This window comes from Acipenser ruthenus, chromosome 8, assembly GCF_902713425.1.
Source record: "Acipenser ruthenus chromosome 8, fAciRut3.2 maternal haplotype, whole genome shotgun sequence".
NCBI classification, from domain to species: domain Eukaryota; kingdom Metazoa; phylum Chordata; class Actinopteri; order Acipenseriformes; family Acipenseridae; genus Acipenser; species Acipenser ruthenus.
Genome location: NC_081196.1, coordinates 28,836,541 through 28,850,607, shown reverse-complemented (window position 1 = coordinate 28,850,607; position 14,067 = coordinate 28,836,541). Strand labels below are relative to the sequence as shown.

At 37.3% G+C, this 14,067-nt stretch overlaps 1 protein-coding gene across 8 annotated transcripts in view; it reads left to right on the top strand.

The window, feature by feature from the left end:
- Positions 1-1,360: 1,360 nt before the first annotated feature.
- Positions 1,361-14,067, top strand: part of LOC117406910 (mitogen-activated protein kinase kinase kinase kinase 4) — a 135,589-nt gene continuing 122,882 nt past the window's right edge. For all 8 annotated transcript variants that reach the window (XM_059028789.1, XM_034011310.3, XM_034011308.3 and 5 more), the window contains exons 1-2: positions 1,361-1,845; positions 2,259-2,324. In XM_059028789.1, coding sequence (XP_058884772.1) covers positions 1,789-1,845; positions 2,259-2,324 — 123 coding nt within the window. In that variant the 5' untranslated portion in view covers positions 1,361-1,788. The remainder of the gene's footprint in view (positions 1,846-2,258; positions 2,325-14,067) is intronic.

The window sequence follows — 14,067 nt, the reverse complement described above, 5'->3', positions numbered from 1 at the left end:
ATTACTTTTTAAGAGTAACTTCCCCAACACTGCCCCTAATACATAAACCACAGGTGGAAGTATTATCTCCTGGTAAAATTTAAATGAACTAATTTTTGTTTTCAAAAATCTCCCTACAATGAAAGCGCACCACTTTCACTTAATGTTAATCGGTTACTGCCAATGAAAGTGTTGTGACTTTATTTGTGATCTTTTTTTTTTTGTATGAACCTGTGACACTACTTGTGTTTGCCTGCTAGCTTTGACAGTCATGACCCTGTGATCAATGACTCCCAAACCAACCATTTGCAAATGTAGTTTATTTAATTTTTTATGACCTGTTCTTGACATCTTAACCCAGTGACACAAAACTCATTCTCTCAAACACTGCCTCTGGTGTAAATTTATTCAGTCAATGTGAAGGAATACATATAAAAAAAACAAAAACAAAACCAGTTTCCTATACTAGTATACTGCAGTACATACATGCTATAGTATATTATAGGAAATTATATATTACAGTATATACAACAGGGCAGCAGTGTGGAGTAGGGGTTAGGGCTCTGGACTCTTGACTGGACGATTGTGGGTTCAATCCCAGGTGGAATACTTTACCTAGATTGCTTCAGTAAAAACCCAACTATATAAATGGGTAATTGTATGTAAAAATAATGTGATATCTTGTAACAATTGTAAGTCACCCTGGATAAGGGTGTCTGCTAAGAAATAAATAATAATACTATATTTTTATATGGCAGACCCAACATGTTTTAATTATTAAAAACAAAAAAACAAAAACAAAACAAAACAAAAAAACAAGTAATTTGCAAAGTTTTATCACTGAAAGATGAAACACAGCTTGGAGACAAAACGGGGTAACCCATTATGTTAAGATAACCAATTATGTTAACTGACCTAAAATGTTATTAGGGTAGTTACACATTTTTAAGAGGAGCGTTTGTTATTTAGAAGCCCCAGATCTACCCACTGAATGAAAATGTAAATGCTGGTCATCATTCATAAACACATTGACGGAAACGTTAATACATTTCAAAAGGTTTAAAACGCATGTATTTTAATACCAGAAAGTCGTTTATTAGGGAGAATGGATTTAAGCACGTATCATGTGTTTTATAGTGGTTGCTCCTGCATTTATTAAAACAACAACAATAATAATAATTTACAGTTTTTCTTATACATTATCATTACTGCAAACATTACAACAACAACAACAATAATAATAATAATAATAATAATAATAATAATAATAATAATAATAATAATTCGGGATATATATAGTTTGGGTTAAAACTGGAAACTCATCAATGTGACCTTTGTTCCCTACCACACCCCTCATGAATATTGATATATTTGTCTGTTGGAGACCGGGAGGGTTTAACTCACAGTACGGTTTCGAGCCGCGTTTCCGTTTATTTTTCGTGTTGGTGGAGAAAAGGGGGAGCTCTTTTCGCTTTTCTCACCATATTTCCTCATTCAAATCCGCGAGTCTTCATCTAGCCCAGCCCCATCCTTTTTTGTCTGTGTGTGATTCAACTAACCGGCTTCCTGTGTTTGTGTGTCTCTCACAGACTGAGTGAGCGAGGAGGAGAAGGAAGGGAGAGATTGGGAGCCGCCAGCTGCCACCTCAACATGGTGTAGTTGTGCTTCTTTAAACAGCAAGAAACACAAAGAGAAATCCGCGTCAAACCTTAAAAAAGCGTCACCAATGAAGAGTTACAGTATTGCAGCGATACAATCTGTGTGAAGAAAGAAGGATAGACATTGCAATTTGTATTTATTATTTAAAAGATGGCGAACGACTCTCCAGCTAAAAGTCTGGTGGACATAGACCTTTCCTCTCTGCGGGTAAGTGCTAGCTAGACAAGGACAACATATTTCAACTGAAAAAGGATTTGGATTGTGGAATACGAGAATTGTAAACCACATGGACGGGTGCGTTAAAAAGATACAATAGCCTAAACCGGTTTATTAACAAGATAGTTTTGTCGCTTGTTATAAAAAGGTGGTGTGTGTAATTTTATATATATATATATATATATATATATATATATATATATATATATATATATATATATATATATATATATATATGCAATTTAGTACGATAGGATGGGTGTCGGGGTTGGGCTTTCCTTTGTTTGCATGTATTGGCATGTGTATGGGGGGGAGGAAATAGGGCGCAACAGCTGTATTTATTAGCCACCCAACAGGATTTGGGAGAAAGTAATTTTAAAATGAATTAATAATATTTTTTGTAGGATCCTGCCGGGATTTTTGAGCTGGTGGAAGTAGTTGGAAATGGCACCTATGGACAAGTATACAAGGTTTGTGATTGGATTTTTTTTATCTCCCTTTTTTAATTGGACTGGTTGTTTACAGTATTAATAATTTAGAATATGAAAACCACATTTTCACGGCACGTTGTACACGATTCTGCCCTAGGAAGTCACGTGAACCATAGTCAAAGATGTGTTTTTCAACATTGTGTAAATACAGATCAAATTAAGAATTTATTCTTGCGTATTTGTGTATTTTTGTGCTGTAATTATCAAGTTGTAGCTAGGGATTATAAATAACTAACGAAAGTAGTGTTGTCTAAACAAGTAAAACAAAATCTAACCTGGATTCTCAGTTGACATTTATGTTGTAAAGCTTGGCAACCGCTTTTCTTGATAGTTCAGTTAGACTGCTCAGTACAAACTGTTAAACGCATCAAAGTAACAGTTGAAAGGCAAGGCTAAGTGGGAGCCCTCAGTCCATCAAGAAAAACACCCAGTTTGCAAAATACCGAATGAGCCTCCTGAAGTGCAGTTGCGGTAGTACATCACATCCTGTTATTGTCCATAAAGAATGCATGTGGAAAAGAAGAACGGATTAAAGATTATAGACTGTTCTGCACAGATTTTGCATTGTCATTTTTATTATTTACTGATCACTGAATATCCATAGTACAAAAACAAATGAATTAACATTGGTCACTGAAAATGTTCAACATTAACCCACTTTAGCTTGTTTTACTGTATGCAAGCCAGATGAAATGTTATTGATTTCTTTGCCTATTGGCATGAGGGTTACAAATCAAGTTATGGTTAGACAGGGTAGTGTATATAGTGCCATTTTCAACAGGGGTTACATTTGGGGGTGAGTGACAATATGTATGAGGAGTTCCTTCTATTTAAGTGTCCAGTCTTTGTCTAGCTGAAAAACAAACACTAACTGTTGCCAGTTTTTAATCAAGTCTTAGTGCTAGGAAAGTTATATTGTGAAGGAGGCAGGGTAAAGAACAAGGAAAGCTCTTGTGAGGCTGTGTTCACACTGGGTTAGTTTTTAGAGGGTTTGGTCCGCACTCGGTACAGTTCAGTACGTGTGGTGTGAACAACAAAGTCTGCTTGGGGAAAGGAACTGTATCGTCCACCTAAAAAGGTGGCGTTGGTCTGTTTTGGCAAACAAACAGTTTGATTCACTTGGTAAACCTCTGTGAACAACTGCTGGACTTGGCGCTTTTGCTCATAGGAAACGAACTATACAAGGCAATCTGACTAAGTGTCAGGTTATTCAGTGGAACAGGTAGAGCAAACAAAAACAAACTAAACGTCTCTGGAAACATGGTCATGGACATTGCGAGGAACTGAAGTTCTGTAGAAATTTGGTTAAACACCCAAATCAAAGCCGAACTGGACAAAACTCACGAAATAGTAAAATATTTGTCTTTTCTCAAATAACTTTGTTTAATGCCTACAGTAGGAGAATAGTGTAACTGAATACTGCACTATTCTCCCACTTATTTAATTAAATTAGCGAAGTGCTTCCCCATTTCCCATGCTTTATTCCACAACAAAATATAAAATATAAATAGGTGCCATCTTTCAAGATACCAAGATGCCTTGCAGGATATTGTAAACACCTGGCTCACATACGATAGCTAAATGAACTGAATGCACTTGCAAACTGCGTTGTGAATACAAACAGACTCGGTCCGTTTGGAAAAGGACCAAAAAAACCAAACTTTAGCTCATATCCAAACAAACTTGGTCTCTTTGCTCGCAGATAAGCGTGAACAGCAAGCACATTGTTTCAAATGAAATGAACTAGGCCGAGGGCACTTTCACACCTAGTTCACTTGCAAGTGATTTGAATCGTAGTTCACTTGCAAACTAACTTTAATTTATTCACGTTTTGGTTTGGTTCATTACACACTAGAAAAACTCAAGCGAACTTGAGTTTCTTTTAGGGGCCTTTCAACTTGGTTTGTTTGGAGAGGATAATTTGCACTAGAGTTCGGTTTGTTTGTGCAGGTGTGAAATGTCAAATATTATTTTCGCAACACAGCGCGCACCAAAGAGGACTAGGATTCACCTGAAAGGGTGGTCTCGGCTGTAATGCGTTTCCCCCTCAGTCGGCCAGTGTGAAAGCAATTGCGTTAGAATTCACAATGCAACAGAAACCGAAACTACATTTAAGGTACTACATTATTAAAAGAAAGTAGGCATAATGTATATATGTGTACAGTCTTTATATGTACAGTCGCAGAAGTAGTGGAACCCTGCATTTGAAACAATGTTATTCATCAATGTATTATTTATTTAGTTTAATAAAGACTATTTATTAAACTATACTTATTTAGCAATGATATGTGTTTGAAGTATTGGCACCCCCTGTCTTAACTCAAATAATTTACCTGTAATCTTTACAGTACTTGCTGGCATGAATGAGTGTTCAAGAAACTTCAAAAACATAGCATTGCGAAATAAGTATTTAAATTTATTATTATTTGTTACTACTATTTATTAAACTAAATACGTAACATAGTATACATGAGGCTGTGTGGTCCAGTGGTTAAAGAAAAGGGCTTGTAACCAGGAGGTCCCCGGTTCAAATCCCACCTCAGCCACTGACTCATTGTGTGACCCTGAGCAAGTCACTTAACCTCCTTGTGCTCCCTCTTTCGGGTGAGACGTAATTGTAAGTGACTCTGCAGCTGATGCATAGCTCACACAGGGCACTGTATATATTATAACTATTTTTACATTATTATTTTTTACGTTGCATATATAAATAGCTTGGTCTCTCGCATTATTGGTCTTTCTGCCTTGACACATTTTTTCTGCGTTTGTGTTGTTACAATACAATCATATTGAGACATGAAAGGCTTCTAAACAGGGATTGATAGGGACTGCTTACAACTCACTGATGTCAGGATAATGCCACCGGCAATGCAACAGCTGACAAAAATTAAAAAATAAAGCTTTCCTCCTCATTTGTCGCCTTTGAAAACTGCTCCTCCTTGCACATCATGCAGCACCAAAATGTCGGTGTTGCTCTACAATGCTGACGTTCTACCAGCAGATGTTGAATAAACAAAATGTACGTACCGTACAACCCTCCATGTAAAAAAAATAAAAACAAACTTATTTCATTTAAAGTCTTTGTTCATGACAAAACTATTGGCACCCCTGCTTTAGTGTTTCGTGTGTCCTCCTTTTGCTTTTTTTATGGCTTTCAGGCGTTTATGATTCATAACCGTATGTTATACCTTGTTGGGGAAATCTGGGCCCATTCTGTGTAGCATATTTCCTTCAGCTCAGACAGATTGGATATACCGTGCTTGGCTACAGATTTATTCAGATCAATCGAAAGCATAACAATTGAATAGTGAAGGCCATGCCCACATTTTGTTTTTAAGAATTCCAGAGTTGACTTTGTCATATAATTTATATATATATATATATATATATATATATATATATATATATATATATATATATATATATACATACAGTACCAGTCAAAAGTTTGAGTACACCTGCTTGAAACCAGGTTTTTCATGATTATCTATGCTTTTAACTGTATAAACTTGTCTGTAAACACTTAATATTTCATTATATGATACGTGTACTTATATAAGCTGATAATCATAATTGAATTGCATTCAAAAATTTTATTTTTAAATGAAAATGTAAATCTTGTCAATTTCAATGAAATGGTCACCCAAGGCAAGGGGATTTCAGTCTGAAACCCAAGTCAGTTAAAAGTCTGAAATGTGTATTACATGGTGTTGGAACACTGGCCTAAGTATAAAAGTGTCTTTGTTAGATGTTCTCCGAGTTAACTAGCATGTTACCTAATTAACCCTTTGTCACCAATTATTGTTAACAGGTGAGGGTCCATGATTACTATAAATATAGTTAGCATAGGCACAAGTTTGTCATTCCTGAATGTAAGGGAGCAGAAAATGGCAAAATACACTCAGTTAAGCAAAGAAAAAAGAGAGTCTGTAATTACTTTAAGAAATGAAGGTAAATCTTTAAGACAAATCGCAAGAACTTTGCAAGTGTCTGTAACTGCTGTGGCCAAGACCATCAAACGATTTGAAGAAACTGGCACTCATGAGGACCGAACAAGGTCAGGCAGGCCAAGGGTGACCTCAGAATCAGAGAACAAGTTAATTAGAGTCACAAGTCTGCGAAACTGCCGATTAACTGCCCCTGAAATACAAGCTCAGCTAAATGCTACTAGAAGTACAGATGTTTCAACATCAACTGTTCAGAGGAGATTGCGTGAAGCTGGCCTAACTGGAAGAATTGCTGCAAAGAAACCATTGTTAAGAGTGCAGAATAAGAGGTAGAGACTTGCCTGGGCCAAGTAACACAGAAACTGGACGTTTGAGGAGTGGAAGTCGGTCTTATGGACCGATGAGTCAAAATTTGAAATATTTGGGTCCAACCGCCGAGTATTTGCAAGACGCAGAGAGGGTGAACGCATGAGTTCTGCATGTGTAGTTCCTCCTGTCAAGCATGGAGGAGGCAGTGTCGTGGTCTGGGGTTGCTTTGCTGGTGACAGTTGGTGGTCTTTACCAAGTCCATGGCAAGCTCAACCAGCATGGCTATCATAGCATACTTCAGAGGCATGCCATTCCATCAGGATTACGGCTAGTTGGGCAGTCCTTTATTCTTCAGCAAGAAAATGACCCGAAACACACCTCAAAGTTGTGCAAGAACTATCTGGCGAAGAAGGAAAGTGAAGGACAACTCAATCTAATGACCTGGCCTGCCCATTCTCCAGACCTCAATCCTATAGAACTTGTATGAGACGAACTGGACAGGAGAGTCAAAGCAAAGCTACCCACAAGTGCCCTACATCTCTGGGAATTGCTGCAGGAGAGCTGGGAAGACATGTCGGGTGATTTCCTGCTGAAACTTGTTAACTGAATGCCTTGTGTTTGTGAGGCTGTTATTAAGGCAAAGGGTGGCTATTTTGAGGAATCCAAGATTTAGAGACAATTTTCAATTTTCTTGAACATTGCTTTGATACTCCTTATGTTTTGTTTTGTATATTGTAACATGTGTTTTAAGTTAAGTATTTACAGAAACGTATACAATGTAAAACATTGTCAATTATGAAAAAAAAAAACTAGTTTCCAGCAAGTGTACTCAAACTTTTGACTGGTACTGTGTGTGTGTGTGTGTGTATATATATATATATATATATATATATATATATATATATATATATATATATATATATAATATAATTTTTTTTTAAATTGGTTCTGTTCTATTTTTACAGTCTTAATGTAAAGGTGCCAATACCTTTGTCATGAACTAATATTTGACATAGCTTATTTAAACTACCAGAAATGGTGTATTAAGGTCTTTGTCATATTAATTAGTGGCTACTGTTCACTAAATGCTTGTATTTAAAGGGTAGATAAGGACCTTTTTATTTTATTGTTACATGTTACCATGTGTTGCTACAACTGTTTACGTAAGGTGTGTGTATTGTGTTTAATTATTATTTTTTTTTTTACATTTTGACCACTTTTTTAAAACTTTTACATTGCATTCCCTACCTCAAGATGGCTTCCCATGTACCGCATGGACCTCTCGGAACTACATTTCCCATCATCCTCCTGCTCACTGGTAAATCCAGTTTAAAAAAGTGGTCAAAATGTAAAAAAAAATAAAAATTAAAAAAAAATTACAACAATACACACACCTTACGTAAACAGTTGTAGCAACACATGGGAACATGCAATGGCTCTACTGTATTATAGTAGGTCTATGAATACGTAATGAAGGAAAACTGTCGGTTGCAAGGGTAGTCACATGATGTATGCATCTAGGCCAAAATAGTTTATCTAAGTATCTCCTAATCTCCTGTGTGGAAACTGAATCTAACATGCTAGTGTTTGTCACCACTGGGAACTGTGATGCATGTAGTAGTTACTAGAAAGACTAGGCTATTAGTTGCCATCCTCCAGCTATAGATTCTCATGCATTTCTTCAGGACCTTTGCAAGTGAAGGAGGTGGGGGGGGGAATTAGATTGTCAAGTGTTGGAATGTAACTCTGGAGAGTCAATGCAGCAAACAAAATATCTGTGAAAATCGCTTTAATTGAATCCGTCTACTCTGCTATGGATAGTGTTTCATCCGCTGCAGTTGGAGACTGCTGACCTACTAAAAGCGCAGTGTATTTCTGCCTTAAGATAAAATGACCAGTTCTCATCTGACTGCACAGCTCTGAGGCACTAACGTGAAGTTGCCATCCTGAAGAATGATACACTGATGCTGATTTTATAGCAGAAACAGCAAACTGATGTTAAACGCAAATGGAAGATGTGCGTATATCTGTAATTATTGTTTATATGGCACACTTATATCCAGCAAGGTTGGGAACAGCTCATGTAAGATTAGCATTCAACCTTTTTTTAATACTTTTTTTCAAATGGTGTGGAAGCCACTAATCATTTAATTGTGTTTACCTACACATGCTAGGAACCCCCTTTCATAACAGTATTTTAAAACTGTTGGTCTTGAGGAGGAATTAACTAAGCCATAAGGATTTGTGAAGCTAATTGTGAGAGCAACAAAAAAGTGGAGAAAAAAGAATCATTATCGCCTAACTAAAGCCATAATTTTGTAACATTGTTTAAATGTTCTTCTGGTTTATTAACAGTTTTTATCCAACGTCAAATGTAGGATTTTTTAAAATTATAAATCCATGTTGCTGGCTTGTGAGAAACAATCAAGTCACAAACATCAGTATAGGACTGCTTCTTGTAGAGTATGTGGGGTAAGCTCTTATGATGTTTGCCAGTACCACACCTGGGGGGGGGGGGGGGGGGACCTAGTGAGGAAAGTCCCCAGAAAGGAAGAACTCTCCTTGAGACACTTGCAAGCTTTCAAAATATTATATTAAAAAAAAAAAAAAAAAAAAATCTTTATGGCATAAAATAGGTCAGATTGGAGTGTTTTTGTTTTTCTTTTTATCATATCTTATTATCATTCAGTCTGTTTTTTGTCATTATTGTACTGTAAGGTTATAGTACATAATGGCTATACATGTGCACCAAAAAAGCGTATTCCTTTTGTTGTGATATCGTAATAATATGTACCCAGGTGCTTGTGAGAGATGTTGGGGGTTAATGTATCGAGACTGTACGCCTTTAAGAAGAAAGGCGTGATGGGAAATCAGCTGAACACTTGTCATCTGACATACAAATGCTTAAGTGCAGAGGTGCTGGATTATTACACTCTGGTCTCATGCAACAGTTATGATGGTGACCAAACGTGTGCGAGTACTGTTGTGTTAAAAGCAAACAAAAAAAAACCGGTTAAAATGAACATTTGCATTCAAAAAAATGAAAAACAAATAGACATGCATTAACAAAATGCCCTGAAAACTTAACATAAAAAAACTAGCAATAAGCTAAATAATTAAGCTAAAAAGGAAGTGAAAAGGTTACCTTTTTTTTTTGTGAACTCCAATAAACCTATGTTATCTTTCTCCAGTTAAATCGCAGAGTGCCTAAATAAGCACTGTAATTTACCATAATAAAAAAACAGTAATGAAAAAGAATGTAGAACATAAAGCGTAACCAGATAGTCAATGAAAGACAACACATTATTCAAATTCTTTGTCGTATTAAATATTTAAGGTAAGGCAAGTTTATTTTTCCGTTTTAAAGTGCTCACGGCAATAATGTTCTGCCGCCCGGATGTACAGAATTCCTGGGGAGAACCCTGATGGTGTATTGCTGTATTTAGATTAGAGCGCTTCCCTTAATGTTGTCGTAGCTACATATGGAACAAAGGTTTTTTTAAATTTTTTTTTTATAAATTTAGTAGTTGGCAATTAATTTTACCCTGTTTTTCTCCCTATTTGGAATGTCCAATTGTATTTGGGCTCAGCTTACCGCTACCACCCCTGCGCTGACTCTGGAGAGGCAAAGACGAACCCACGCTGTCCTCAGACGCGTGAGCCATCAGCCCACCGCTTCTTTTCACTCTGCAGGCCCGCCGTGCAGCCAACCCAGAGCTACAGCGTCGGAGAACAGCGCAGCTCTGGGCAGCTTGCAGACAAGCCCGCAGGCGCCTGGCCTACAGGGGTCGCTGGTGCGCAGTGAGCCAAGGACACCATGACCGACCTAAGCCCTCCCCCCAGGCGGCGCTCGGTCAGTTGTGCGCTGCCCCCTGGGAACTCCCATCCACGGCTGGCAGTGGAATAGCCTGGACTCGATCCAGCGACTTCGAGGCTATAGGGTGCATCCTGCACTCCACACGTATGCGCCACTCGGGAGCCCCGAACAAGGGTTTTGTTATAGCCAAGAGAAGGGGTAATGCTTCTGATCAGTCTTTACTTGTAATGGTTAAGGACTAGCGAAATAAATAATGACAATGATAATGAGTAAACAATAGAATAGTTTAACAATCGTGTTTGTAAACAAATGGTATTCATGCAGATTAAACAAAGACGTATAAATGTGAAGAAACAAGTGTAATGTAAAGTATATGAATGTTTATTGTAAATGGAATGAATGTTAAAGAATTATTTAATGCCGTGTCTTTCCTTAGGCGGGAGCAGTAGTATTAGGTAGTCAGTCGTGAGCTTGTCTTGTGATTGTCATTCATTGTATGTACAACCACATTTTAGGCCTGCTTTTCGGTCACATATGTTAACGCGCAAAGGCGTCTTAAATCGCAAATGTCAACGGGGTTGCAGACCTAAATATGCGGCAGCCCTGGGCCAGCACAGTAGTGTGAATGGGGTGTACGTGGAGCAAAGTAAACTTTTATAAGCTTATGAAAGATTCCAGTAGGTAGTAATTGCATTGTTTCGACTTTTAGAATACACTGTCTGGGTGACATTATTGCTTATAGTATTGGACCTCTCAATACACAAGTTACAAACTTGCCAAACCTGTTCAATTGCCCAAACATTGAAACCAAATCCTATGATCCTTTGTGTCAGCATCTACTTTTGTGATTGCATATACTGGCAGTTAAAATGCAAGTGTGTGAGAATTCATACATGGTTATCTGACAAAGGACATTGTAAACTGTTCTGTTATAGACAAAAGGCTTTTGATTTTAAATAAGCAGTGTATTGGTTGACTGGACTTGTTTTCAATACATATGTTTGTTTTGATTTGGGTATATCGTCCAATAATGGAAATGCACATCCACTAGACATTTTTAATGGGCCTTCATATTAAAATAAAGCCCCACTATACTTGCACATAACTGTATCATGAAATCTTGAATTTAAGTGTTTTACCATGATGGGCTAATGGTAAGAAATGCACTCCTAGAAAATGGTGTGTTGTGTGGTACAAGCTGGTAACACAAGAAGGCAGAGTGGCTGACAGACGCACACTGTCCTTGTTGACCAAGAGGAGTTTATCTGTCACGTGAAATCTCAGCATTTTTTTAAAATTGTATTATAGGAGTGGTTTGTGGTTGCAATCAAAACCAGACAGAAATCTTTAAAAGATCTTCCTCTTTTCCACAACCAAGGACAGTTGTCTCATGTGTTTGACATTGTGATGGGATTCAATCCCACTGCTTTGTGTTCACTCATACCAAGCTTGGGTTGTAGGTTATGCTCTTATTAATAAATGTATTTTATTTTATACTTTCTATGTATTACAGGTGATACCTAAAGTGGTATCGTTGTGCAAGGTGTGTAAGAACGTTTGTGCCAAATGCATATTAATTTTGTTTTTAACCATTTCAAATACATTACAGATATTATCCAAACCTTTGTTTACTTGGCTTGGTTTCTTATAGTTTTACCTTCGATTTAATGGCATTTTTATTTTTTATAGAAACGACTAGGCTACTGTAGAAAGCAAATTAATGGTTTGTCTTAACTATAGGGAAGTTATTAAACCAATAGAAAACTGAAAGTGAGTATATTGGCAAAAAAAACAGCAGTTGACTTTCTCAAAAAAAAAAAAAAAAAAACACATCTCAAACAAGGTGTTGTGGGTGTTCAGTCGCGTGCTCTGCAGGGATTATTAAAGTGTGATCGCTGGACTTCACATGGGCCTTTGAATTAGACTGGCGATTTTTTGCTTTAATGCATCAACAGATGCGGGTTGAAATCTGTACACGGATTAAGGATAAGGATCTTGTGATTGTCTGTAGTGTCTGGGGTTGTGCTGTGCCTCCTCACAACTTCTGATCGGAGACACTTCAGCACTAGCTGTGGGGAAACACACAATGCCACTGTTACTGAATACGTTAAGTACAGGATATAAATCTGACAGCTAGGCAGAATTTAATGCAAGTGTGTGTTTTGAGTAATGGGGAAATATTCCTTTAACTTGCTAGCATATATGTTCACCCATTGCATAGTGTATACATTTTCATAAGCCATTCATGCATCTATGAATTTTATAGTCTTTCAGCATGTACAGTATATAAAATATCCATAGGTACTGTGTTACTAAACTGGGTTATTTGTATGTGGTGAAGAGAAGTGTCAGTTACGTTACAAATTATAAAAGTACAGTAGTGGATTTTTTAAAAATTTTTAGTTTTCTGCAGGCTGATATAATTACTGTAGTACAATAAAGTGCTGCAGCCATTTTCCTTGAAAGCACGACTAACTGTACATTAGCAGCCTTTTTTATATTTGGTTCCAACCTCTTAATCTTTTTTTTTTTTCCTCCCTAAAGCCATAGTGAGTTTTATCTTGCATTTTCTCCCACCCAAATACTAGCATATGTTCAGACCGAGTCCCTGAAGCGAAACATCCTGTCAAGTGATATCTCGGGATGTAAGTGGCTCTCAGAATAGAGCTTTCTGGCTGTGTGGAGCAGAGCTGAGACGAGCAAACGCAGCAGCGTTCCCAGCCTCTGCTGAAACAATTCTCTTTCTTAATGCAATAGGTAGGCTTACAAGTAACAGTTGTGTGCAGTCTGAGCTGGGGGTGGATCTTAGGTTTTAGAAGGTGCTTAAAGGAGCTACTGTAAGACAGCCATCTGGACAGGGTAAGCGCTAGAGAGACAGGGAGAGACGGTTTTAAACAGCTGCTGGTATTTCTCTCCAATTTTCTATACAATATATTCATTTGAGATGCAAGAGGTGCTTTTCATTTAATTTCCTAGGGCTTGGATTGGCACTTTCTGGTGGCTGATTTCCATAAAATACTTTTTATTTTTTATTTATTTATTTTTAGTAGCAATGTCTGAATACATTTTACAAACAGTGAAAATTCTTTGTCACATCTTGTAATTTGTAACGATCCCCTCTGATCAAGGTTAACAGTTTCTGCACCTCAGCTAGGATTCAAAGCCAGGATTCTTATCTGGACTATATCCTTCTATCCAGCTTGGTGTTAAATCTGATACACATTTAGACTCCTCTTGTCAGGGGGGTGATCCTATCCTGGTCGATTTCTGATTCGATTAGGTTGCTGAACAGTCATGTGCTTTTGCTGTAGCTGGGTAGATTACAAACTCCTCCCCTGCATTTCTTAACCTTCCACATCCTCACGGGGCTCCAAGATGAGCTACCTGAGTTATTTTGTGTGGAAAATGCCATTTTCTTTTGTTGCCCTTGGTGTTTTACAAGTTCATGAAATTAAGCACTTTGGCAAATACAATATAACCTCCAGACCTAGCGCCTATACACTCCAGTATTTATCTGGTAGTTACTAGCTTGTGCTGGATTTATACAGTACATGGCAATTAATGGAAGTCTTTAAAGAAGTCACATTTTAGAGATCCATAAAAATATATTGTTTTTTCCAAAGCATAAATAGTTGAGACAAAATTGTCA